Below are 26,693 nucleotides of genomic sequence, written 5' to 3'. Positions count from 1 at the left end.
GAAAGTTGAGTGTTCTGGACCTCTTTACGTTTTAATTGTTGGGTTGCTGTATCATTGACATTTACCACCACATTTTAATGTTTAAATATTGTTGCTATGAAAATAAACCTTATCTTCATATCAAAATGGTGTAATAAAACAAATTCTAGATGCTTTAGCAGACTGATGAGAAAGATGTGATATATTGTGTATTCATTTATTTTCGTGGCTACCAATTTTCATGCAATGAGGAGATTGAGCATTTTTGTGGATATTTGATTTCATGGTTTTGCCTAAGTCTGCATACAAACCTGAAAAAATACCCATGAAAACTGAAATCTCACAAAATACCCATGAAAACTGATATCTCAAAAAATACCCATGAAAACTGATATCTCACAAATAATTATGAATCCACAGTAAAACAAAATTAAATACCTGATCGAGTGTGGTCTGAGAAACAGAATAATCTTCTATATTTAGTAGTTGTCTAGCAGATTCTATCTGTCCAAACACATAGGACAATTTAATCTCTGATTTAAGTTGATATTGTAGCATATTATAATGAGATTCCTTCAGTATAGCACTAGAGAATGTTTTTGTTATGAAGTTTTCTACTGATGTTAGATCTGGTTCCTCTCCTGATATTCTTAATAATAAAGTATATCCATCACCAAATCTGTAAAACACAAATGAATATCTTAAAAGGAATTATTTTTTATAGGGGTCTTTTATGTGGTATGGGCTATCTACATTGTTGAAGGCCATACCATGAACTTTAGTTGATAATTTCTGTGTCATTTGGTCTCTTGTGGAGAGTTGTCTTATTGGCAATCATACCACATCTTCTTTTTTATATATAAAATTTTGTATTGTTCGATAAAAACTGAACTTTGTTTTCCTTTATGTGATATATTCCTCTGTTAAAACTGGATATGTCAAATCTGACACTCACTTTCAATAATGAGAGAAAAGGAATTTAGATTTGAATTTAGATTCTAGAGTGTTTGTTCATTAGATAAATGACTTTGATTTTTCCTTATTTATGCAATGTTGTGATTGAAAATTAAAAACTTGAAATAACCTTTCCATTTTAGCATAAATTTCAACCTTACAATAACTTAAAATTATTTCCTTGTATTTTGAGAGATTTTGGTCACATGTAAAGTCTTGTTATCTGCTCTTTGGTTGGATTGTTGTCTCTTTGACATATTCCCCATTTCCATTCTCAATTTTATTTCAGATTTTGGTTACATTTGGACCTATTTTAATAATCATACAGTAGAATATATATCTACTGACCTATTTTTGAGATGTTGTGTACTACCAAGACATCTAAATCTTCCATTAACCATTATAGATAATCTGTCACACAGAGCCTCACATTCCTCCATACTGTAATATAAACAATTCTATTCAATAAGTTAAAGTACAAGAAATTCTTATTCAATGAGTTTAAAATTAAGCATGTCAAAATATGGTTCAATAGAGAAAGTGAAGCTATTATGTATAATTATCTAATAATTGATTTTTATGTTCTACAAATTTGATATTTTTTAATATAATTTTGAAAACCTACTGCTTGAATTATTCATGCTTTATTATGATTTTCATGAAACAGTAAAAGCACCATCGTTCCGATGGAATTTGTTCTTACATGTGTTATCTATCTTACATTCATAAAAATATTCTTGACCCAAAATAACAGAGATACTTTATTCTACTTCTAAGTATGACACTGATGTCTTTTGTTCATCTTTCCCCTTAATATATCTATTTATGAATATTTAATTGTGAAACAAGGTACATGTATTACCTATGGGAAGTGAGAACTACAGATCTGCCTTCTTTGACAATGTTATTTATACAGGTCCATAAAAATCTTCTAGCTTTAGGGTCCATTCCTGTAGTGGGTTCATCCTGAAAAAGAATGAAATTTTAAAATGAATCATTCATTCTAAACTTAGTAACATTGTTTTTTGTGATAAAAATAATTGATTAATAATCATTTGTTGTATATCCTTATTTTTAAATAAGTCAAACATGTACCTGAAGCAGTTAAACAAAATTTTAAAAATAAAATTCTATGCATAATTCTACTGCACATGTAATATACTGTACATTTGAAATGAAAACGATAAAATGTACTTTATAACTGTCAGATATTTTGTGATTGATAAATTCAATCTGTGGTCCAGTTTAACCCAAATTTCATTCATAATTTATGTACAAACATGCTATTTAAATAACAGCATGTTTTACTTTCTTCTGGCATTCTTTCAACTGACATCAGTGGGTACTACAGCACATACTATTTAAGTAGAATATACTTCTTATTTTACATCAACTACATGATCTATGCTAGAAAAATAATAATCGCAATCATATTCAGCTATTTCCCCAATTTTGAACAATTCAAAATTCAGCGAAAAAAGGGTTCAGATGATTAAAACAATTGAATTTTGTTTCATGTTAAAAACTGTTTCGGTCAGGGGGACACTAATAGGTTGTTTCATAACTCACCAAAAATATCAGAGATGGGTTGGCTATAAGAGCCATAGCTGTTGATAACTTTCTTTTATTACCACCAGAATAACATCCACATAGTTTGTCTGCATATTGGACCAAGCCAAGCTTCTTTATACCCCAATCTGCAACCTAGAATCAAAGTAATTTCATCTTAAAATGCCTTTACAAGTCAACAAGTAAACTGAAAAAAGACAAAAGTGAAGTATATGTATGACAGAAAGTTTTAGCCCAAGATAATTGTCAATATTGAAATTACCAAACAAGTTCATTAACTTTCCTTCAGTGTTGCTTTTAAACATCTGAATTAAATTTTAAATAAAAACATTTAATTTTCATTTCGCTTCAAATTACCCCTTTGACATCTTTTTCTGCTATTCCTCTCAACCTAGCATAAAATTTGAGAACTTCTCTTCCTGTTAGTAAAGAATCGACAGCATCAAACTGTGGACAGTATCCAATATCTCTCTGTAACTTGTTAGATTTTATACTGTAAAGAAATTTATAAATAACAGTAAGTTTGATGAAATGTTATAAACTCAACATATATATACTTTTTATTCAGAAGAAATCTACTGTAGTAACATCATTTATAAAAAATCAAATATTTCTGCATATAACATAAACAAAATAATAAAATAAGCATGAGAGTTGCATCTTAACTAAAATTCTTTTATGCTTTATAATAGCATAACCTTTATTGTATAAGAATGCAAATTTGCTTAGTTTTTTTTCTTTTAGATACAAATTTCAATCTGTATATATTTATAAAGCAGATGTGGTGTGATTGCCAATGGGACAAATCTCCACAAGAGACGAATGACATAGATCCTGTGGTACTCCTAACCAAACTCTGCTGTTTGTCCTTCCATTGGCTACTTCATACAAATTCCCTTACTATTCCACAGTAAAAATCCCCCTTACCTTTCTCCTTTGATGTAAGCATTTCCTTCTGTCATATTGAGGGCACCTGTCAGCATCTTAAACATAGTAGTCTTTCCAGCTCCATTTACACCTAACAAGCCAAAACACTGGCCCTCTGGTACTCCTAAACATACTCTGTCTACTGCTGTATGCTTCCCTTTACTGCCAGTTAACTTGTACACCTAAAAATATTTGTTAACTTAATATAACCTGACTATGGCAAAATATGATTGCGCTCCAATGTTTTTTTTTAGTTTTAAAAAATATAGAATTGGAAAATAATTATTATCAACATAATCTTTATGAGCAATGAACGTCTTTTATTTCTACTTTATATTCCTCTTTTCACCCAACTATGTAGTACAGTTATAGTCCTAAAATTGAAAAGTTTTCTGATTGACTACACAGAAAACTTTGAACAAATTTACATTTGATAAAAATACCTATACAATCAAACCAACCTTTGTTAGATTTTGTATAGTCAATATTTCATCACTGGCGCCACCTGCCAATACTCTGACACGTTCCTTAGCAACATCCTCGTCTTCCTCATCAGTTTCTTCATGTCGAGCTTTCACTTCTCTAAAGTATATATATCAATCAGTCATTTTGTCATTTACATGTATCAACATTTTGAAGAAACTCATATTAAATCAAGACTACAGAAAGATATACTTTCATGTATTTTATCGTCAGTTGGTATTAATTCATTAACTATGTTCATTCAAGTAAAACTGACCATTCATTAATTTTACAAATGTGTAATTAAGGTTTTATTTACATTAATATCAACATTAGATACAACAATGATCCCTGTTACCATGGTTACTGTGGTTTCATTATTATTGGTTGGATTTCATAGGTTTGTATGGAAACTTCGGCAAAACCATGAAACTAAATATCCTCGAACCTGTCATTTTTTCTTAATCCACAAAAATTGGTACTCATAAAAAAAAGTTAATTTACATTACTTGTTTACCTACCTGGTCTTGTAAAATATTCTATACTCAATCAAGATGTTGATGATGAAGAAAGCTGTTCCAATGACAGCCATGGAAACCAAGTTCTTTCCTGACATATCCCATTCCAATGGATTCTTCATAGTAGCTCCTGCAGAATCTGTAATGTACAAATGATGCACAATATTAAACAATAAACTAATGAAAAGTTTTAAGAATATTCATCTAGACTATAAGTCATTTCAATTGAGAAATTTTTAATTTATATCTTCATTGGGTCCTGCCATGAAATGTTAATACTGGAAAGCAAAAGATATTAAGAAAATATCTGTGTTTGTTCATTTAAAAAAAAACTCTTTGATAATACATACAAATTTGGTCTATTTTGATGTTTAAAGAGTTTGTAAATTAAAATATTATTCAAGTATAAAACTTGTTGGTTTTGAGAATAAAATTATTGATGGAAGTTATTTATTCAAAATTATAGAAAGATCTTCGAATTGTGTCTTTTTCTGAAAAACATTGATTTTATTTTTGATAGTTTAAAAAATAAATAACTAAACATGTATAATAATAACTTAAAGTCCTTGTTCCTGTAAATACTTTATATTTCAGCATTACACACAAGGTCATTCTTTTCTAAGTTTAAATAAAATGTCTCCACAGTAAATTCATTGAAGGTGTACTGCTTGATATCTTAGTTTTGAAAAAAAACAGGTTTATTCATTAGTTGAAATTGGCCTTTTTGAAAGTTATTTTTATGCTTTTGATCTTTGATGGATAGTTGTTCCATTGGCCATCATACTATGATTCCTTCATCTTTTATTTAACTTTATATAGGATTCATATAAGTGTAACTAAGGCTTGATTATAGAAATGAGTACCATTTTACTTTAAATTAATCTAAATTTGTGCTGAGAGAATTATTTTTTCTAATTTAATGTATTGTGTTATATTTACTTACAAATTTTACAAAAAAATGTTATCATTTTGAGATTTAAGTTTTTCTAATCAACCAATGAGTCGAAAACCAAACTGGTATTGACTAATTTATTTTTAGTACCTCAGTAGTGCAATCTTTTTACTCTTATAAACCTCACAGTGTTATAATTCTCTAAATATAATTACCAAACTTCTTAAAAGCATCTTTGTACACCTGATTCCTGGACAGATCCAGAAGTCCTCTTCCCAGACAAAACTGTGGCAGGAATAATAAAGCTTCATGCAGCTTGTCATTGATATCCTTTAAAGTCTGAAATTAAACATGTCAAAAACAATCACAAAACTAGAGGCTCTAAAGAGCCTGTGTCGCTCACCTTGGTATATGTGAATATTAAACAAAGGAAACAGATGGATTCATGACAAAATTGTGTTTTGGTGATGGTGATGTGTTTGTACATCTTACTTTACTGAACATTCTTGCTGCTTACAATTATCTCTATCTATAATGAACTTGGCCCAATGAAAATTGTTAAAAATTGACTATAAAGGACATTAACTCCTTAGGGGGTCAATTGATCATTTCAGTCAGGTTGACTTATTTGTAAATCTTACTTTGCTGAACATTATTGCTTTTTACAGGTTATCTCTATCTATAATAGTATTCAAGATAATAACCAAAAACAGCAAAATTTCCTTAAAATTACCAATTTAGGGGCAGCAACCCAACAACGGATTGTCCAATTCATCTGAAAATTTACAGCCAGATAGATCTTGACCTAATAAACAATTTTACCCTCCTTCAGATTTGTTCTAAATGCTTTGGTTTTTGAGTTATGAGCCAAAAACTGCATTTTACACCTATGTTCTATTTTTAGCTGTGGTGGCCATCTTGGTTAAATGGCCGGGTCATTGGACACATTTTTCAAACTAGATACCCCAATGATGATTGTAGACAAGTTTGGATTAATTTGGCCCAGTAGTTTCAGAGGAGAAGATTTTTGTAAAAGATTACTAAGATTTAAGACTAGAGGCTCTAAAGAGCCTATGTCGCTCACCTTGGTCTATGTGAATATTAAACAAAGGAAGCAGATGGATTCGTGACAAAATTGTGTTTTGGTGATGGTGATGTGTTTGTACATCTTACTTTACTAAACAGTCTTGCTGCTTACAATTGTCTCTATCTATAAAAATTGACTATAAAGGACAATAACTCCTTAGGGGGTCAATTGACCATTTCGGTCATGCTGACTTATTTGTAAATCTTACTTTGTTGAACATTATTACTGTTTACAGTTTATCTCTATCTATAATAATATTCAAGATAATAACCCAAAACAGCAAAATTTCCTTAAAATTACCGATTCAGGGGCAGCAACCCAACAACGGGTTGTCCGATTCATCTGAAAATTTCAGGGCAGATAGATCTTGACCTGATAAACAATTTAACCCCGTCAGATTTGCTCTAAATTTTTTGGTTTCTGAGTTATAAGCCAAAAACTGCATTTTACCCCCTATGTTCTATTTTTAGCCGTGGCGGCCATCTTGATTAGATGGCCGGGTCATCAGACACATTTTTAAACTAGATACCCTAAAGATGATAGTGGCCAAGTTTGGATTAATTTGGCACAGTAGTTTCAGAGGAGAAGATTTTTGTAAAAGATAACTAAGATTTATGAAAAATGATTAAAAATTGACTATAAAGGGCAATAACTCCTAAAAGGGTCAACTGACCATTTCAGTCATGCTGACTTATTTGTAAATCTTACTTTGCTGAACATTATTACTGTTTACAGTTTATTACTATCTATAACTAGAGGCTCTAAAGAGCCTGTGTCGCTCACCTTGGTATATGTGAATATTAAACAATGGACACAGATGGATTCATGACAAAATTGTGTTTTGGGGATGGTGATGTGTTTGTAGATCTTACTTTACTAAACATTCTTGCTGCTTACAATTATCTCTATCTATAACAGTACTTTCTGTGGAAAATGTTATTGAAAATCTTCAAATTTTAAGAAAAATTGTTAAAAATTGACTATGAAGGGCAATAACTCCTTAGGGGGTCAATTGACTATTTAAGTCATAGTGACTTATTTTTAGTTCTTACTTTGCTGTACATTATTGCTGTTTACAGTTGATCTCTATCTATAATAATATTCAAGATAACAACCAAAAACGGCAAAATGTCCTCAAAATTACCAATTCAGGGGCAGCAACCTAACAACCGATTATCCGATTCATCTGAAAATTCCAGGGAAGATAGATCGTGACCTGATCAACAATTTTACTGCCTGTCAGATTTGCTCTTAATGCTTTGGTTTTTGAGTTATAAGCCAAAAACTGCATTTTACCCCCATGTTCTATTTTTAGCCATGGCGGCCATCTTGGTTTGTTGGCCGAGTTACCGGACACATTTTTTTAACTAGATACCCCAATTATGACTAAGTTTGGTTAAATTTGGCCCAGTAGTTTCAGAGGAGAAGATTTTTCTAAAAGATTACTAAGATTTACGAAAAATGGTTAAAAATTTACTATAAAGGGCAATAACTCCTAAAGTGGTCAACTGACCATTTTGGTTATGTTGACTTATTTGTAGATCTTACTTTGCTGAACATTATTTCTGTTTACAGTTTATCTCTATCTATAATAATATTCACGATAATAACCAAAAACAGCAAAATTTCCTTAAAATTACCATTTCAGGGGCATTAACCCAACAACAGAATGTCCGATTCATCTGAAAATTTCAAGGCAGATAGATCTTGACCTGATGAACAATTTTACCCATGTCAGATTTGCTTTTAATGCTTTGGTTTTTGAGTTATAAGACAAAAACTGCATTTTACCCCTATGTTCTATTTTTAGCCATGGCGGCCATCTTGGTTAGATGGCCAGGTCACCAGACACATTTTTTAAATTAGATAACCCAATGATGATTATGGCCAAGTTTGGTTAAATTTGGCCTAATAGTTTCATAGAAGAAGATTTTTCTAAAAGATTACTAAGATTTACGAAAAATGGTTAAAAATTGACTATAAAGGGCAATAACTCCTAAAGTGGTCAACTGACCATTTTGGTCATGTTGACTTATTTGTAGATCTTACTTTGCTGAACATTATTGCTGTTTACAGTTTATCTCTATAATAATATTCAAGATAATAACCAAAAACAGCAAAATTTCCTTAAAATTTTCAATTCAGGGGCAGCAACCCAACAACGGGTTGTTTGATTCATCTGAAAATTAGATAGATCTTGACCTGATGAACAATTTACTACATGTCAGATTTGCTCTAAATGCTTTGGTTTTTGAGTTACAAAACAAAAACTGCATTTTACCCCTATGTTCTATTTGTAGCCATGGCGGCCATCTTGGTTGGTTGGCCGAGTCACGCCACATATTTTTTAAACTAGATACCCCAATGATGATTGTGGCCAAGTTTGGATTAATTTGTCCCAGTAGTTTCAGAGGAGAAGATTTTTGTAAAAGATAACTAAGATTTACGAAAAATGGTTAAAAATTAACTAAAAAGGGCAATAACTCCTAAAGGGGTCAACTGACCATTTCGGTCACGTTGACTTATTTGTAAATCTTACTTTGCTGAACATTATTGCTGTTTACAGTTTATCTCTATCTATAATAATATTCAAGATAATAACCAAAAACAGCAAAATTTCCTTAAAATTATCAATTCAGGGGCAGCAACCCAACAACGGGTTGTTCGATTCATCTGAAAATTTCAGGGCAGATAGATCTTAACCTGATAAACAATTTTACCCCGTCATATTTGCTGTAAATGCTTTGGTTTTTGAGTTATAAGCCAAAAACTGCATTTTACCCCTATGTTCTATTTGTAGCCATGGCGGCCATCTTGGTTGGTTGGCCGGGTCACGCCACACATTTTTTAAACTAGATACCCCAATGATGATTGTGGCCAAGATTGCTTTAATTTGACCCAGTAGTTTCAGAGGAGAAGATTTTTGTAAAAGTTAACGACGACGGACGACAACGGACGCCGGAGGCCGGACGCAAAGTGATGGGAAAAGCTCACTTGGCCCTTCAGGCTAAAAAGTCTCATATGATTTATCTTCCAAAGACAATCTTTTACATAAGGTAATCACATAAGGTAATCCATTTTGCTGAAATATTTTATAGGAGTAACTAACTGAGTTTACACATCAATAACCTCTAGAAAAAATGTGTTTAATCCTTATAATTCTTTATCTGAACATATTTATCATTCCTTCTGATTTTAACTCTCTCTACGTCCCTGAATTCCATTCATGTGTACTACTGAGCGCATGAATATACTTCAACGTTATGTTTCCATAGGCAACATAAGTAGTTTAGGCAACATGGTTTATCAAAGTGTAAACTTAGGAAAGAAACTTTAACGGACCAATCACATTTAAGTATTTGTTGATATGCAAATCATATTAGAATTATACAAGAATATCTTTATTAACAGTATCAGTCACAGTTATGGTAAATGAGCATAACACAGATCGAAAACAAAATGTGTTTAGATTAAACTAGAGACTCCAATTTGGGTTAAAAATGTGAAACTCTGTGAACTCTCTATAACTTTCACTACTAGATGTAGTATAAAACTATTAATAAATTACCTGATCTTCTTCTGCCAGAAGTTCCAGAACAAATATGGCTAGAGTTGAAGTTGTTCCTAAGAAAATATTAACTGACTTGAGGATGACCATAGCTGTACTAGGAACACTGAAGTATCTGGAGAATGGGTACATCACTGGTATCATGGCATAACTTAAATAAACAATATAACTGGGATTTAGTTTTTCACTGAAAAATACATATAAGTATAAACAAGAATGTGTCCTCAGTACACGAATGCCCCACTCGCACTTTCATTTTCTATGTTCAGTGGACCGTGACATTGGGATAAAAACTCTAATTTGGCATTAAAATTAGAAAGATCATATCATAAGGAACATGTGTACTAAGTTTGAAGTTGATTGGACTTCAACTTCATCAAAAACTACCTTGACCAAAAACTTTAACCTGAAGCGGGACAGATGGACGAACGGACGCACAGACCAGAAAACATAATGCCCCTCTACTATCGTAGGTGGGGCATAAAAAAACTAGATGTGTCAAAGCGACAAGAATGGCCCCGTCCCAAAAAGTTGAAAAATCTGCAATTTCAATATAAACACATGTGGACACAAACATGATGGTAGTCTCACATATCAAACATCAGCTCAAAATCTGGAGGCGTATAGAAAAAAATCTGTATAACTGTGATTTTCAATAATTTATCAAAGTCCAAAGACATTAATTTCTGCAAAAATTAGTGGAGCAAAATGAAACTTAAACTTGATCTGTAACTCATCATGGTTAACTCACATATCAAAAATCAGCCCAATATCTGAAGGCGTTTAGAAAAAAAGTCTATATAACTGTGATTTTCAACGATTTTCAACAAATTCTCAAAGTCCAAAGCCCGTAATTTCCACAAAAGGAGTAGGTCCGGTAAGGACCGATTTTGGCCTCAAATTTCAGGTTCATCTGACATAAGATTTTGAACACTTTTTAAACACTTAAGTGTCTATTTGATTGGAATCAATTAGTTTATGTGAAAGATTTTAACTGATTTAGTCATTAAAAACAATCTGATTCAAGCTCAAATATGAAAAATCTACAAAATATGCCGAAAAAAGTCACTTTTTAGATGGTTTTTGTCAAAAATGAAAGTGGCCGCATCCGTGTTCATCCTCGACCTTTATATATGTTATGTATTATCATCAAATACAACTTACATTTCAATATTGAGGATGAACACGAATGTGGCCACTTTTGTTTTACACGAAAACCGTCTAAAATTTAACTAAAATGATAGAATAGTAAAGATTTCAGTAATTTAGCATGACTTAATGGTGCTAGTACCCGATATTTGTGCATTGTATTGTCAAAAACAGGCCATATTTATGTAGCAGAACCATTCTACTGTCCAATAAATAACTAATAGTTTAAATTCTAACAATTTTGTAAAACTGCTATATTTTGGGGCCAAAAACGGGTCTTACTGAACCTACTCCTTTAGTGGAGCAGAACTAAACATTAACTTGATCTGTAACTCATCAAGGTTAACTCACACACCAAAAATCAGCCCAATATCTGAAGGCGTTTAGAAAAAAACTCTGTATAATGGTTAGTTGCTGAATGACGGAATGACGGAATGACGGAATTATGGAATTATGGAATTACGGAATATTGGAATTTCAGACAAGGGTAAAACTATATAGGTTTAATAATAATAAGACAAATGGTGTCACATATTGCTGATTTGGAATTTTTAAACAGTTATAGCTGAAAACATGCAGAGAAATTAGGAATACTCTACATCTTTTTAAAACAATTCTAAATTTAGTAACATGCAGTAAATAATATACAAAGATTACAACGTACCCATACAACAAAAGCAGGGATACAAGACAAGGGAGATTATCCAATCCAATGTAGGCCTCTCTTTTGAAAGCCAAGAAAATCAACAAACACAAGCAAGTACAAATGGTGTAATTTATCTGCAAATAAAAGGATTATACATGTAATATGAAAGCTTTTATTTATTATTTCAGTTTTTTCAGATTGTAATGAAAAAGCTTTTGTTCTTGGGCATTCATAGTTGCTCTATACATGTCAATGTTATCAAGCAATAGATGACAAAAAAACTGTCCTTTTTCATTGAATTTTTGGGTTTTGTGAACAACTGAACAAAAAAATCATTATTAATTTACAAAGTAAAAGGGTATAACTTGTTCATTTGGGATTGTCAAAATTCAGATTATGGTATGTTACATATTTTGTGTATTTGAGTTCAGAAGTATGTATTATGATTACATACCTTTATGAAATGATTTAAATTTATGGAGTACTCGTTTTTTAGGCGTTTAAATTAATTACATGCAATACTCTAAACAAAGAAAAATGAGGAGAGATGGATGGATGTAACATAAAAATGCAATGACTTAACCACAATGACAAGCTAATGATTTTACATAAATTACCATACTGAGTTTATCCAGTATTCCATGGTGCAATATATAAATAGATTAATATGAGATAACATGAAGGAAGAGCTTGTTAAATCACAATACATTCTTTACTGACCTCAAAAGCAAATCTGATTTGACCAAAATACATGCAATTTTTTTTTATCTACTTTACAACTCTTATACCTTACTGATGATAATTGTATAACAAAATTTCAGTGGCGGATCCAGAAATTTTCATAAGTGGGGGCCCACTGACTGACCTAAGAGGGAAGCCCGCTCCAGTCACGCTTCAATGATTCCCTATATAAGCAACCAATTTTTTTCTCAAAAAGGGGGGGCCCGGGCCCCCTGGGCCCCCCCCCTAAATCCACCTCTGAATTTTACATTCACTTGTGATATACTCACCAAATCCCATACAAAGTTTGTTATCCAGTAAACAAATGGTGTAACTCCACTGATAAACTGTAGATGTTTGGAATATGACGCTCTCTCCTCTATCAAAGTCATAACAAAACTGGCAGGTATGAAGGACATGGCAAATATAATACAGATAGCAACAACTATATCAGCCTTGTTGTTAAATCTGAAAATAAAACATATTTTCTATCTGTGTAAACAAAATAAGTAGGATACATTTATCAAACAACTTTTCCAAACATTCTAAAATACATTAAAATTGTCCACTACCCAGGGTTTTCATTAAGAGCCAGCACCCAGAGGAATGTTGTCATTTCAAAAGATGAAATTGCAGGTTTAAATGCTTAAACAAAAAATAGTTCTCTGATCTTAATATGCAATATCACAAGATTGACCTTACAAACTGAAAAAAAAAGATAACATTCCTATGAAACCTAATTTTTTATGCCATGTAAATAGTCTGAAAATGCCTCAGAATGCACTATTTTCAATGTAGGGTCAAAACAAAATTTTGGAGGGGCAAGATAAACAAAAATTATAAGATAATTTCTTTTAAAATTGCTACACCTCTTTCTCAAGTAACTATTATCAGTACTGCAGATAGATGAATTAAGGGGAGACAACTCTCTACTTACTGTGCTTGATGTTGTGACTGTTGTTTTGTTGGAGCCAGCAGATGTGTGAAGGCAGTGATGCTATATTGTGAAGGATCCTCATTAGAAGAGAAATTACTCCCGAGTATAATGTTGTTAAGAGGAGACAACTCTCTACTTACTGTGCTTGATGTTGTGACTGTTGTTTTGTTGGAGCCAGAGGATGTGTGAACGCTGTGATTCCATATTCTGAAGGATCTTCATTTGAAGGCAAGTTACTTCTGAGTATAATGTTGTTCATCAGGTTCATGTAAGCAACCACTGATATCCAGCCTTTGTTGTTATACCAAACCTAAAATGTTTTAGTAAGAATTACAATTTTGTTTTATCATACCTGTCAACCTCTGAAAATGAAAAGTCAGGTCATGACCTGCATTGAGAAAAAAAATTTCAGGTCATAACGCGTACGACATTTTGCGGGCTCAATTGAAGAACAAAAATATGTTTACATATAATTTATATAGTCAATATGTATATGAAACAGTTAGAACATGTATACAAGTTTATTTCAGACTATTGTTATATTCCATAGTAGCAGACTTGGCATTCTTTAAAAGAACTGCACTTGATTTCAGTTCATAGCAATGCAAATGTGTATTCATTTTACAAGAAAGAAGAGCACACAGTGTATCCTTATTAAGATCAGCCCTACACTCTGTAGCTATTTTCTTTACTAAAGAAAATGCCCTCTCACTGTCTGCATTGCTGTTTGGCAAAACCAGTAATGTTTTAGCAAGTTTTGACAAAACAAAAAATCTTGGCTTGTTTTCAACTACCACTTTGTTATTTTCAACTGAAAGGACCCTCTTTACTATTTGGGTGGTTTTAGTTTTTCCACAGGAATAACCTGAAGCTATTTCACAGCTCAGGTTATAAACAGTCCTACATTTTGACTTTTGGTTACATTGAAAAAGACCGATAAAACCGAAGGTCGCATTACTTCTAAATACCGGAAACAATTCCGGTCAGAAATCCGGGTGAAACGGGTAATGTTAGAAATTCCCGGGACCCGCCGGGTAAAGAAAAACTCCCGGGTGAGAGGTGAAAATAACGGGTGTCACCCGCAAAAAACGGGTGAGTTGACAGGTATGGTTTTATACTAACAGTTTGTATTTACATGTTATTAATCAGCATTAAACTCCTAAAACTACATTATAGATTAGCAAATAAAGCTTACTTTGTTGATATTATCTGTATTAAAATGGCTCTTCAATTCCATGACTTTGGACCAAATCTGTGTATGTTGATACACCAGTTTATGATCAGTGAGATTCAGGTCTAGGAGGGATTGTAAAACAGATGAGACATGTTCACTATTTTTATGTATGTCTTGTATCTCTGAACCAAAGGATAGACCTCCATATCTGTAAATAAAATACAATTATTAAGTGGCAGTAACCTTGACTCTTATACACTGCATTAATCATATTTCATTAAAACAAAAACAACAAGAAAGTGTCCTTAGTACACGGATGCACCACTCAAACTATCATTTCTATGTTCAGTGGACTGTGAAATATGGGTAAAAATTTAATTTTGTTAATTGCTCCGCAATCCAAACTGATAGTTTAAATATGTCATAAACTATCCATATCATAAACCTTAAAATGTATAGTTTTTTTTCTAGAATTCTTGAAATTTATGCTAAATTATTGTATCAGGTGTCATACCTTCTAGACATGTATCTATGATTTGTTTTAACCAGCCAATCGCTAACATTTCTTCCCGTCATGTTGTATAGATAGTCATTGGAATATAACATCTGTTTGGGAGGTTCAGGTAATTCTACAACAGAAATAGGAATACTCAGAAATAAAGTTCACCAACCAAGTAAAAAAATACTGTGGATACATTATTTTTCGTTGAATTCCAACTTTTGTGGATTTCGTTGGAATAGGTAAACCACGAAATTAAATGTTAAAAAAAAAACAAATTTCGTATTGGCATTGATACAGACTTTGGCAAAACCACGAAATCAAATATCCACGAAACTGCAATTTTCCCTCAATCCATGAAATTTGTATCATTGAAAATTAATGAATCTACAGTATATTACATATATACCGTTAAAAGGCTTGTATAGTCTGCAGTTTTATTCTCCAAAATTGGACCTTCCAGACGGGGTGCGGACTATAGTGTACAATAAACAAGAAATAAGAGCAGAAGTTCAATTTCGCGGGCGAGGTGGTTTGTTTACGTTCCGCCATCTTTGTTATTGATATTGTAGAGGGTGCTCTTATCATTTTTTAAACTAATAATTTTAACTCATCCATATTAATAAGTTATTTCTATTCAATATCAAATTAATACTGATAAATTTAAAAACTAAACCCTTCATTACAAATTTCTCGTTTCTTTTCAATGCATTGGTTGAAATAAACTGGTATCTGCTTGATTGAAAAGATACAAACATAGTAAAAAAGACAACTGTTAACCAGCTTACAATTTGTAAACTACAAAACGTAATCGGTTATTGTTCGTTCCGTTTTGGTGTTTCATACGGACTAATATGGTTTGCATTAGCTAAAGACCCTTCAAATATTAATGTGATAGATAAATTAAAGACTGTTTTACTTTCAAAGTCGTATTATAGTGATATCTATTATGTACGGATTTCGACTCTCACCATTTTTTTCTTCTTTTACACATGCTTTTCAAACTTCCTGTTTAAACATACACAAGTTTCTAAATTGTTTTTTAAGTGATTTTAAACTTATTTTAACAATCATGAAGCGTTCTAGAAACATTTACAAGCATTTTCAGCTTCTGTTTGATGATGGAAAACAGTTTTTTTCAAGAAAATACCGCAAACGACCGCACACGATTTCATTAGACTTTTTCTAACAGTTACAAAAAGTTTTTTTTACCTGAAATTTCTTGGGGAGAAGGGGGTGCGGACTATGTACCAGTGCGAACTATACAAGCCTGAATACAGTAGACCATTTTGTGGGACATATTAGAGCACTTAGAAAAAAGCTTTTTGATGATATTTTTAAAAATCTTTAATCTTTAAAGGTTTTTTGATGAGGGAGGAGGCTTTTTTGTTCTACATTTATCTCCAAAAAAAAAAGAAGTCATTGCAATATTAGTCCATTAGGAGATATCAGTTATCAAGGTATTCGTAGGTCAACATGATAAAACCTACATACCAGCTGGACATTCCTGTACTCCTGATGAACAAGAACATTCTACTGTATTTGTATTCATTGTCTGTCTTATAAAGTCTGTAACATTCATATTCTGGTCACATGGAAGGCTAGAAATAAATTATACACAAATTATAGAAATATTTGTAAATAAAATACTTTGATACCATCAAGTCAAATTTATATATATCTAGAAAAAGACCGACTACCTCTTTGGATCTTTATCAAAAATCAATTTTTGCCATCATATTTAGTTTCTTTGTGAACTTCCTGTATACTTATTTTCTCCAAAACAATAAATATGTAAAACAGAGTTAGATTGAGTTCTTGAAAAACCTATTTTAACCAAGCTACATGTTAATGTACATGTCAAAAATCATGAAGTTCATAAACAATTAACCTCAGTTAAAGTTTTTATTTGTTTGGTCCATTTTTTTGATTTTGGTGCTTAAGCATATTTTCCTCTTTGGATTAGATCAGCTTGACTCATTCACATGGAATACATAGACAGTTAAGTCTATCATGAAAGCCTTTAAGTTGGTACCTAACACCTTGACTAAAATTAATTTGGCTCGTTTAATTTGCATAAAATTTTGACAAAATATTTATTTTGACCCTTTGCGCAAAATATAAAAATTTCATAAAATTTGAACCAGACACATTATCTGAAAAAATTTGTTGGATATAAAGCAGTTTGACAAACACTATTTTTGATCAATGAGAAGCTTCCTATTTTCTAAATCAAAGCGCTGTAAGCGCTGAAGGCAGTTAACCAAAAACCAAGGCAACCGTAATTATGAAAACTGTGGCAATGTTGCCTCAACATTAAACATTCATATATAGTACATTCATGTTTATCTAATGATTTATTTATTAAGGCAAATAATTTATATGTTATCATGGTTTCAAAAGCAATGCATATATCAATGTATATTTTTTATGGTGAGTCTGCAGTGGTACAAGTTCCCAATGATTGCAGTTGTTCTACTTGGTAGTTAACCTTGGTTTTATTTGACTGCTAGAAGTTCAATTTGACGTAGTATGAACATGTAATAGTATGAATGGACTGGTTTCCCTGGAAAGAAAACTGAGTGTGTGTTCTATAGTACAAAAGTTATGAGACACGAATCAGACAAATGTTCACAACAACAGGGATCAAAGATGAGGTCTAACTGACTTGCCCATAGTAAATGTAAATGATTTGTTATTTTGTCCCATACAAATGAATATATATAATTTAGGGGTAGGGATCTCAACGGTTTTCAAGTTCTCAAACAGGTAGGGGTAGGCAGAGGATTTAGGGGGCAGGGGGCCCGCCCCCCCTTTTGGGGAAAAAATTTGGTTGCTTATATAGGTAATCACTGAAGCATGACTGGAGCGGGCCCCTCTTAGGTCAGTCAGTGGGCCCCACTTATGAATATTTCTGGATCCGCCACTGGGGGTAGGGTGACCCTAGGGACTTCCCCTACATTTCATTTTATTTGTTATATTGTCCCATACATGAATATATATGGTTTAGGGGTGGGGATCTCATTGGTTTCCAAGTTCTCAAACAGGAAGGGTAGGGTGACCCAAGGCACTCCCCCTATATTTCATTTAATTAGTTATATTGATCCATACATGAATATATATTGTTTTGGTGTGGGGATCTCGACCGTTTCCAAGTTCTCAAACAGGAGGGTTGGGATGACCACAGGGACTTCCCTTATATTTCATTTGATTTGTTATATTGTCCCATACATGAGTATATATGGTTTAGGGGTATGGATCTTGACCATTTCCAAGTTCTCAAACAGGAGCGTGAACAGTGACCTCAGGGACTCCCCCTATCTTTCATCTGATTTGTTATATTGTTATACATGAATATATATGGTTTAGGGATGGGGATCTCGACCATTTTTAAATTCTAAAACAGGAGGGGTGGGGTGACCCCTAGCGACTCTTCCTATATTTCATTTGATTTTTCATATTGTCACAAACATGAATATATATGGTTAAGGGGTGTGGATCTCGACCGTTTCCAAGTTCTCAAACAGGGAGGGTGGGGTAACTCCAGGGACTCCCCCTATATTTCATTTTTTATTTATTATATTTTCCTATACTTGAATATATGCAGGGGCGGATTTAGACGGGGGAGGGTTGCGGGCTTGCACCCCCCCCTTAAATTTGCAAAGCATGGGTTGTTTCTCAGCTTAATAAAGAAAATTCCGATAATTTTACCTCAATTTTTTTTTAGCCTCGCTCTGCTCAGCAAAAATTTAAGTTTGCGCCCCTCCTAACCTAAAATCCTGGATCTGCCCCACATATGGTTTAGGGGTAGGGAGCTCGACCGTTTCCACAGTGGCGGATCCAGGGGGGGGTTCCGAGGGTTGGAACCCCTCCCTTTTTTTGGCCGATCAATGCATTTGAATGGGAGCATATAGTTGGAACCACCCCCCCTTTACTCTGGGTTGGGAACCCCCCCCCCCCCTTTTAAAATGGCTGGATCCGCCATTGTTCCAAATTATCAAACAGGAGGGGGTAGAGTGGCCTAAAGAATGCCATCATATGATTTACTTACATTAAGGTATATATAATATAGTTGCATTATTTGTGAAACTAAAGAATGAAACTTTCAGCTACCTTACTTGACCCTTCAAAATTGAGAAAAAAACAAATAGCCCCTCGAAATTGCAGTAATATGTTTCACTTTAAAAGCATCTCACATGCATTATCATGATTTATCATTTATAAAAAAAATTTAGACTGTGACCATGAACATGTATATTGTTAGATATACTGTTCCCAGCTGTCACATTGTATTGGATTTTTAAATTAAAATTTATCAAAAAGTAATTTTTAGTTTTTGAATAAAATATGTTTCTGCTGTTTCTTTCTTTTACATATATCTTTTGGTTTACAATACTAGTGTTTATATTCATTTACCATGCATAGATGTATTTTTTCACCTGCTTGGATTCATTTTGTAAATGATCGTCAAACCCGGAATTACCCTTATCCGCTTCCGGAATCGGATCCGATTTTGTAAAATTTTGTCTTCACGGCCGCCATTGTTATGTGTTTACAATGTTTTTTTTGTCAATCAGATACGATTTTACTCGAATTTATACAATATTTGTCGGTAATTTTCTGTATAAAGCTAGCGGTTGAACAAAATAAACATCGATGTCATGAATAATAATGATAAAAATAAGTTTTTAGCTCATTTAATTGGAGACTTTGGTGAACATGGTGAAAAGGTTTGCAAATTAATTTCTTATTTTCTTTCAAATGTAATGCGACTACGTCGGGCGTAGCTAGAAACCAACTATCCTAGTCGAAATTCCGCTTGCAAAAGTGGAAGGTCTCGGACCACTGCTAATTTGCACACCTGCCTCCAAATTGAAAAGCTACGAAAATTTCTTTTTCTAATTTGAAATTGCCGCCAACAGCATGAACAGTTGAATTATATAATAGACTACTGACGTAGTTGTACTACGTATTGATGACAAACAATATTCCTACGACTTTTGTCATTTAGGAAATCTAAACTGCTTGTCTTAAGAAATTTTCGGCGATTAAATATTTCATACAATTGTTCTTTGACATCTTAGCTAAAAGCACAAGTCATAATGAACTACACAAGGATTTTTAATAAGCACTACTTCCTATGTGTAACTTTAAAACTTTTGGATAAATCGACGATCATTTAAGGTTTTTCTGGTCATTTTTTTTGTAATCCAGAATAAAAAGTATTAAAAAAGTGTTCCATTAGTTATATATAACATAGTAACAAGCTAGATAATAACAATGGCAAGTATTTCAGGATTTATTGGGTAGAACACAAATCTAGGGTGCTCGCATAATGCAGCTTAACTGCATAAAAATATAATGTAATTAAAACGTTCAGCTGATTTTACAGAGTTATCTCCCTGTAGTGTTATGTACCATTCAAGGTCTCTGGATATTTTTGCTGTTTAGTGGCTGTTCAACTGATGCACATCCCCATTTATTTATACTAAGTATTTATGTGTGCAAGTATATCAACAGGTTCAACATATTACAATTACCTTTTAGACTGATAGTCCTGCAAACAAGTGTTACCAATTCCATATTTAGATAACAAAACTTCCTCAGATCTATCTCCTAAACGGCTGCCTGGTCTGTCATTACTTCAAATAGAGAAATACATGTAACTTAAGTCATGTCAATGTTAAAGTTTATCGATGCCTTAAACAGCTAGATGTGTATAAATAAATGTAGTTCAATATGAAAATCATAATGGCCTTTGGCTGTTGTCTGCTCTATGGTCGGGTTGTTGTCTCTTTGACACATTCCGCATTTCCATTCTCAATTTTATAAGTTAAAATTCATATATAAAACTCTGGAGGCATATTTAAACTCATCTGTTATTCTGAGATGGTCATAAGAAAATATTGAATGAAATATGAATTCTTATTCAATGCGTTTTCTGAAATCTCTTTATAACAAAAGTCAAATTTAAATGTCGTGCAGTATCATCATTCAGCTGTACATTTAAGTCTTTTATTTTTACTTGTTGCTTGGTTGCTGTCTCATTTACATATACCCTACATCTCCTTATTTCATACTAAGTTGCTTCTGAATGTAGGCATTATGATAGTACTAGAAAACATCTTGCTCAGTAATTTTTGTTACTTATTAACATTTATTTACCTGTAAAACATGTAAAGATGATGATCTCCCTTGTTTGGTATCAAGTGCCAAGGGTAGATCTCTAATGGTGGAGGGTCTGAATAGGGAGGGTTCGTCTCAGAAAATAACATGGCAATCAGGATAAATAATGCTGGCATTACAACCTGTAAAATATATAAACAGATTATAAAAATGATTAAATATACAAGATTGTTCAGATATTCTATATAAATATGTTATGTAAACAAAATCTCTCACCATAATAAATACAGCCTGAACTATAACTCGACCAATCCATTATCAATCATTTTTTTAATAATGTATTATAATCTTATATATAACAGCTGTTTATATCACTGTATCAATCCAAATCAAAATATAGTACTATATTTGTGGTCCAATGCATTGTATCAACATTCAATAGCAGACAACAACATGCAAAAAACTTACTGGCCTTTCACAATTATTGTTGATTTCAATAACATATTATGATGAGACTGCATAAGACAAATGAGCAGTTTTAATCCTGAATTTTTGTATACGAGGGTCAGTATTCCAATATCAGCTGTAGCTATTTGTATTTCTCACCCAATTGGTAACTGTACTGTTCACATTTTCAATTACCATTCAGTTTTACAACATTTGGTCTAGAAAGGCAAAAGGGGAAGGTTTCATATATAAAACTGGACTATCTCCTCTACATTTAGTGCCTTTACTAAATCAGGTTATATGAATCATATGTTTTTTGTTGTTGCTCGAGTCTGTTTGAGCGGGTTTTCTTATGGAGTAGAGTGTTGGAAGTTGGGTGCAATCTGTTGTATTGTGCGTTATGTTTTGGGTTCCTGTTGGCCCTTTTTAATTATTATCATTACTGCTTTGGTTTATTGTACCTCACAAACAAAACCCTTTTTACTTCTTTTGAAATGTTGAAATCTTTTAAGAAGGATGGCACCAATCTGCTTCCACCACAACAAGCAACCATTGGCTAACTCATCATGTTTATGTGTAAATGGCTCTTCAGTTTCTGTTGATACCTCTACAATAAATATAAATCATTAAAGTTAAAATTACAAATTAAAACAGGGAATGTGTCAAAGAGACAACAACCTGAACCAATGAGCAGAAAAAAGCCAAAGGCCATGAATGGGTCTTTAACACAGCTAGAAAATACGGCACCAAGAGGCAGGCTTTTGTGTAGAAAAAAAAAAATTATCTCAGTAAACCTGTTACCACAGAAATTTAAAAAGACTAATTTTTCATAAATGATTTTACAAGAGTTAGTGTTCCTTTATTATATATTTAATAATTATTATGTAAATTTTAAGAAATACTGTACCTATTTCAATTTCATCAGTGCCCAGTCTATTTTCTTCAGAAATACTTCTTAAGAATGACCTTTTCTTATTTCTTTTAAAGCTAAGTTGTGTTACTGGCCTGGCAATTCTTCCTCCTATTGAAAAGAGAAAGAAAAAAATATCTTAATTCAAATATTTCTGACAACAAGGCAAGTAAGAATCTTTACACCAACATAGAATATTTTACCAAAAATAACAGGCTTTTAAAGCATACTACTTCCTTCACGCTGCATATCAGAAACATCATTGTTACAATCAATAATGACTCAATCTTTGTAGAAGTCTAGTTTTTGGGATGTGTCTTTCATATTAACAGGGGAAATATATTAAACTTGCATTGTTCACATATGTTTTTATGATTTATAAGGATTTTTTCTTTTCCTTTTAAAGTTTTAAAAAAAAAATTACATAAAATTCTCTGCATAAACAAGCTATTTATCCACCTTTTTTTCCATTTTAAAATTAACAATAAAATATAAATATTTGACAAACTTGCCATCAGTGACTTCCTCTAACTTTTGTCTTTTAAATTCATCAGTATGGTCATCATCTTCCTCGGCCACTTTCAGGAACACCTAGCAAGTCAAAATAGTTATAGATAATCCACTTACAAAAGAAATATATTTGTTCTGCAAAAAGAAATGTTAAAAACCATTGATGTTTATGTTTAAGGTACAATATATTTTCAACAAGTGGCACTTAACAATTTTGATATCAAACATATTTTAAAGTTATCTTACAATATGGTAAGATTTTAATTATTGCACAAAATAACTTTAAAGTAACATGGTACCATTTTCTCAATTAGAATAGCAGTTGTGACTAATTTTGTCTGAAAAAAAAATAAGAGGTTTAGGCTGGACAAAATCATGTTTTTTTAAAACAAGTAAAATATAGCCATTTTTAGTGACAAAGTAAAACAATTATATACCTCTTCTAGGCAAGTATCAGAGATACCATAACTAGATATTCCTAAGTCTTCATGACAGTTTTCTAACATTTCAAATAACATCTCAAAGTAGCCATCCCTTGCAGACTCTGGAGGTAGTTGAAATATTACTTCTGTGGAATTATCTTCTACAAGTTTGGCTCTCCTGATATACTTCTTCACAAAAGCTGATATTCTCTTCTTTGAATAGCCTTTAAAAAAAACCCAGATATTTTTAAGCCACTTTAATCGATATTTCATAGTGTGTCTATCTATGTTGTGATGTTACACTACTATTTTGGGTAAGGGTGAAGGTTGGCACCTGATAAAATGTTTAGACCCACTGTGTTCGTTTGCACCTTTCCTAAGTCAGGAATCTGTTGTTCAGTGGTTATTGTTTGTTGATGTGGTTCATAAGTGTTTCTGTTTTTTTTTTATATAGATTAGACTGTTGGTTTTCTTGTTTGAATAGTTTGCTTTTTTGTGTGAGCCAAGGCTCCATATTGAAGGCCTAATTTTGACCTTCAATGATTTACTTACAAATTGTGACTTGGATGAAGAGTTGTGTTATTGGCACTCATAACACATCTTCTTATATCTATATGATAAGAATTTAATTTTGGATGTAACACGTCTTCTGATTGGCTGACATTATTTTTTTATCAGCCCATAGACATAATTTAGTCATGTGACCGTGACGTTATCAATGATTTTTTATGGTTTTCTACGGTTTAAAATGGAATTTAGAATTAAATTATAAGAAATGATTGTTATATTTTTTCTGTCTATTCGAAATAACATAAAAAATGTGGTGCACACTATTAAATAGACAGAAAAAATATTACAGTCATTCCTTAAACATAATCAGTTTGCATTCTAAACGTTCATATACAGGTAACTCTTTTTATTTCGATAAACATATTTTTCCTAAAACATAAGCTTGGTTATTGTTTGCAATTAACAAATGAATCCCTAAAATTACAAATCAAACAAAGAAAAATCTCTTTAGGGTTAAATAATTTTACCTCTCATTATTCTTGGACCATTTACAGGTAGAGGTAGAGTAGCTTCCCCTTCTGATTTCTCTATTGTTTCCAAAAATCCTTCATCAAGTATATCTGATAACTGAAATATAAAAGAGAGCTTTCAAAAATAAAAGCAAGAAACACCAGTTTTTCAATTTCATATTGGAAACAAGGTACAGGATATACTTAATTTTAAGTTAATAATGTTTTATCAATATGATTGGGATTAGTGTAAATATGAAGCAATAGATATCAATCAAGTTACCATAGTTTGCTTTAGAGCAATTTTATAGAATGAACAGCAAATCAATGTATATCTAATACAAGAAAACTTACATTGAGTAGCTTAAAAAATACACTCAATTGAAGAATCTTTTCACATATGAGTAGTTGATAACAATTACAAAAGTAAGTGCTAAAATCAAGTACAGCCTTGTCTTTTCTATTTACCTGTCTATTAAATCCAACTCTCTGTCTATCTAATGAATCAGAATCCAGATTGCCATCTTTAACCATTGTCAAATAGTATCCATTACCATACTGTGACTTGAGATATAAACTTGATCCACAACACAGTAGTCTCCCCTGAGATATAATGGCTATCCTGTCACCAAGAATATCAGCTTCATCCATGTGGTGTGTTGATAATATTATTGTTCTATCTGAAAATTTAAAACAGATATTTATTCCAATGCATATAACCATTTTTTTTTTATTTGTTAACCCATGAATTATATTTTCAGTTTTATTTCTTTTGATATGCTTTGTCTCATGAAAGTCTCCTTTTCAAATTACATTTCTTAAATTAAATGATTAGCTCCAAGGTTCTTTTGGTTAAATCAGTGACCTACAGTCACATTGTCTTGAATTCTCTTATAGCTAGTATTACATGAATAAGATCTGTAGATTCAATGGGTATATCAACCATATTATTTTTGGTCTGATAATCAACTTACTTTTTTTGAATTTAATTAGAAGTTCCCAGATAGCTCTTCTTGCCTGAGGATCAACACCAGCAGTAGGTTCATCTAGAATAACTGTCTTTGCATCACCTACAAACGCTATGGCTATTGAGAGTTTTCTCTTCATTCCACCTGAAAAACAGAATAGCATTTATAGCTATGGTTTGTATTTTTCTATTTATTTATTGTATTGTTTCTGATATCATAATCAAGTACAGCACCATGCTTAGAATACCTTTACTTGTAGTTCAAATATGAAGATGTTGTCATACAGATCAAAAAATTGCTTGCAGGTTACAACATTTCATGGTCAAGCTGCAGACCAAATACAAATTCATTTTGCTAAGTAGCATCTAAGAATAAACAGCTGCGCCATGAGCGCATGATACTCCCATGGTCTTGTGTGTGAAGTTTTATGTTATAATCATAAATATTTACTGAGATACAGCGCGACATGTGAAAACACCACCCTTTCTTTTACAAAAAACTCAATAACTCTAAAATTAAATTTTGAATCATCACCAAAAAGTATACAGATCTTTAGATTAATATAACTAAGAAGTGTGTAAAGTTTTAAGCATAATCATAAACAGTTTTTGAGATACGGCGCAACACATGAAAAAAACACATCCATGTTTTAGTTACAAATTCCAGTAACTAAAAAAGTTTTCATCTTATATTTTAGTATACAGATCGTGTGACAATCATAAGAAACAACTATATTAAGTTTCATGAAATTTTGATTAGTTTTACTCAAGTTACAGTGCGACATGTGTATGCCGAATAGACAGATGGATGCCGGTCATTTGTATACCATAATACGTCTCGTCAAAATTTTGACAGGTGTATACAAATGTCATGGAAAATTTGTTTTGTAGGATCATAGGGACAAATGCATGGTAAGGGCGAATGCAATATTCTCATTTGGTGAAATAATGAAAAGACTTACCAGACAATTGATCAGGGAATTCCTGTGATCTGTGATATAGACCTGTTTCCCTCATCATTCTGTCACACTCTGCATGAGCCTGTTTATTGGGTTTGCCTTTTAAGCTGGTGTAGAACCAGATATGTTCCTCTACAGTCAAACTGTTAGTAAATAAAACAACAAATACATTACTTACATGATTGGTTTATAACAGAAGAAGAGTTTTTTTCACAAATGCCAATGTATTCATGTCAAATCCATTTTTCATAA

General features: G+C 32.3%; 1 protein-coding gene across 1 annotated transcript in view; it reads right to left on the bottom strand.

Moving 5' to 3' along the window:
• LOC143050915 (phospholipid-transporting ATPase ABCA1-like) overlaps positions 1-26,693 on the bottom strand; it is a 54,475-nt gene that overhangs the window by 1,797 nt on the left and 25,985 nt on the right. Inside the window, exons 22-47 of the mRNA XM_076224021.1 lie at positions 26,445-26,584; positions 25,490-25,627; positions 24,984-25,195; positions 24,534-24,633; positions 23,512-23,720; positions 23,077-23,155; positions 22,562-22,675; positions 22,116-22,261; positions 21,247-21,389; positions 20,622-20,723; positions 16,576-16,682; positions 15,097-15,211; positions 14,604-14,790; positions 13,549-13,718; positions 12,762-12,939; positions 11,770-11,885; positions 9,957-10,107; positions 5,517-5,640; positions 4,413-4,548; positions 3,891-4,011; positions 3,430-3,611; positions 2,860-2,995; positions 2,503-2,637; positions 1,796-1,899; positions 1,282-1,374; positions 418-658 (exon numbers count right to left, since the gene is read on the bottom strand). Of these exons, the coding sequence (XP_076080136.1) occupies positions 418-658; positions 1,282-1,374; positions 1,796-1,899; positions 2,503-2,637; positions 2,860-2,995; positions 3,430-3,611; positions 3,891-4,011; positions 4,413-4,548; positions 5,517-5,640; positions 9,957-10,107; positions 11,770-11,885; positions 12,762-12,939; positions 13,549-13,718; positions 14,604-14,790; positions 15,097-15,211; positions 16,576-16,682; positions 20,622-20,723; positions 21,247-21,389; positions 22,116-22,261; positions 22,562-22,675; positions 23,077-23,155; positions 23,512-23,720; positions 24,534-24,633; positions 24,984-25,195; positions 25,490-25,627; positions 26,445-26,584 (3,679 nt within the window). The remainder of the gene's footprint in view (positions 1-417; positions 659-1,281; positions 1,375-1,795; positions 1,900-2,502; positions 2,638-2,859; positions 2,996-3,429; positions 3,612-3,890; positions 4,012-4,412; positions 4,549-5,516; positions 5,641-9,956; positions 10,108-11,769; positions 11,886-12,761; positions 12,940-13,548; positions 13,719-14,603; positions 14,791-15,096; positions 15,212-16,575; positions 16,683-20,621; positions 20,724-21,246; positions 21,390-22,115; positions 22,262-22,561; positions 22,676-23,076; positions 23,156-23,511; positions 23,721-24,533; positions 24,634-24,983; positions 25,196-25,489; positions 25,628-26,444; positions 26,585-26,693) is intronic.

The sequence above is a fragment of the Mytilus galloprovincialis genome, chromosome 1 (genome assembly GCF_965363235.1).
Source record: "Mytilus galloprovincialis chromosome 1, xbMytGall1.hap1.1, whole genome shotgun sequence".
NCBI lineage: Eukaryota > Metazoa > Mollusca > Bivalvia > Mytilida > Mytilidae > Mytilus > Mytilus galloprovincialis.
This window is presented reverse-complemented; position numbering and strand designations above follow the sequence as displayed.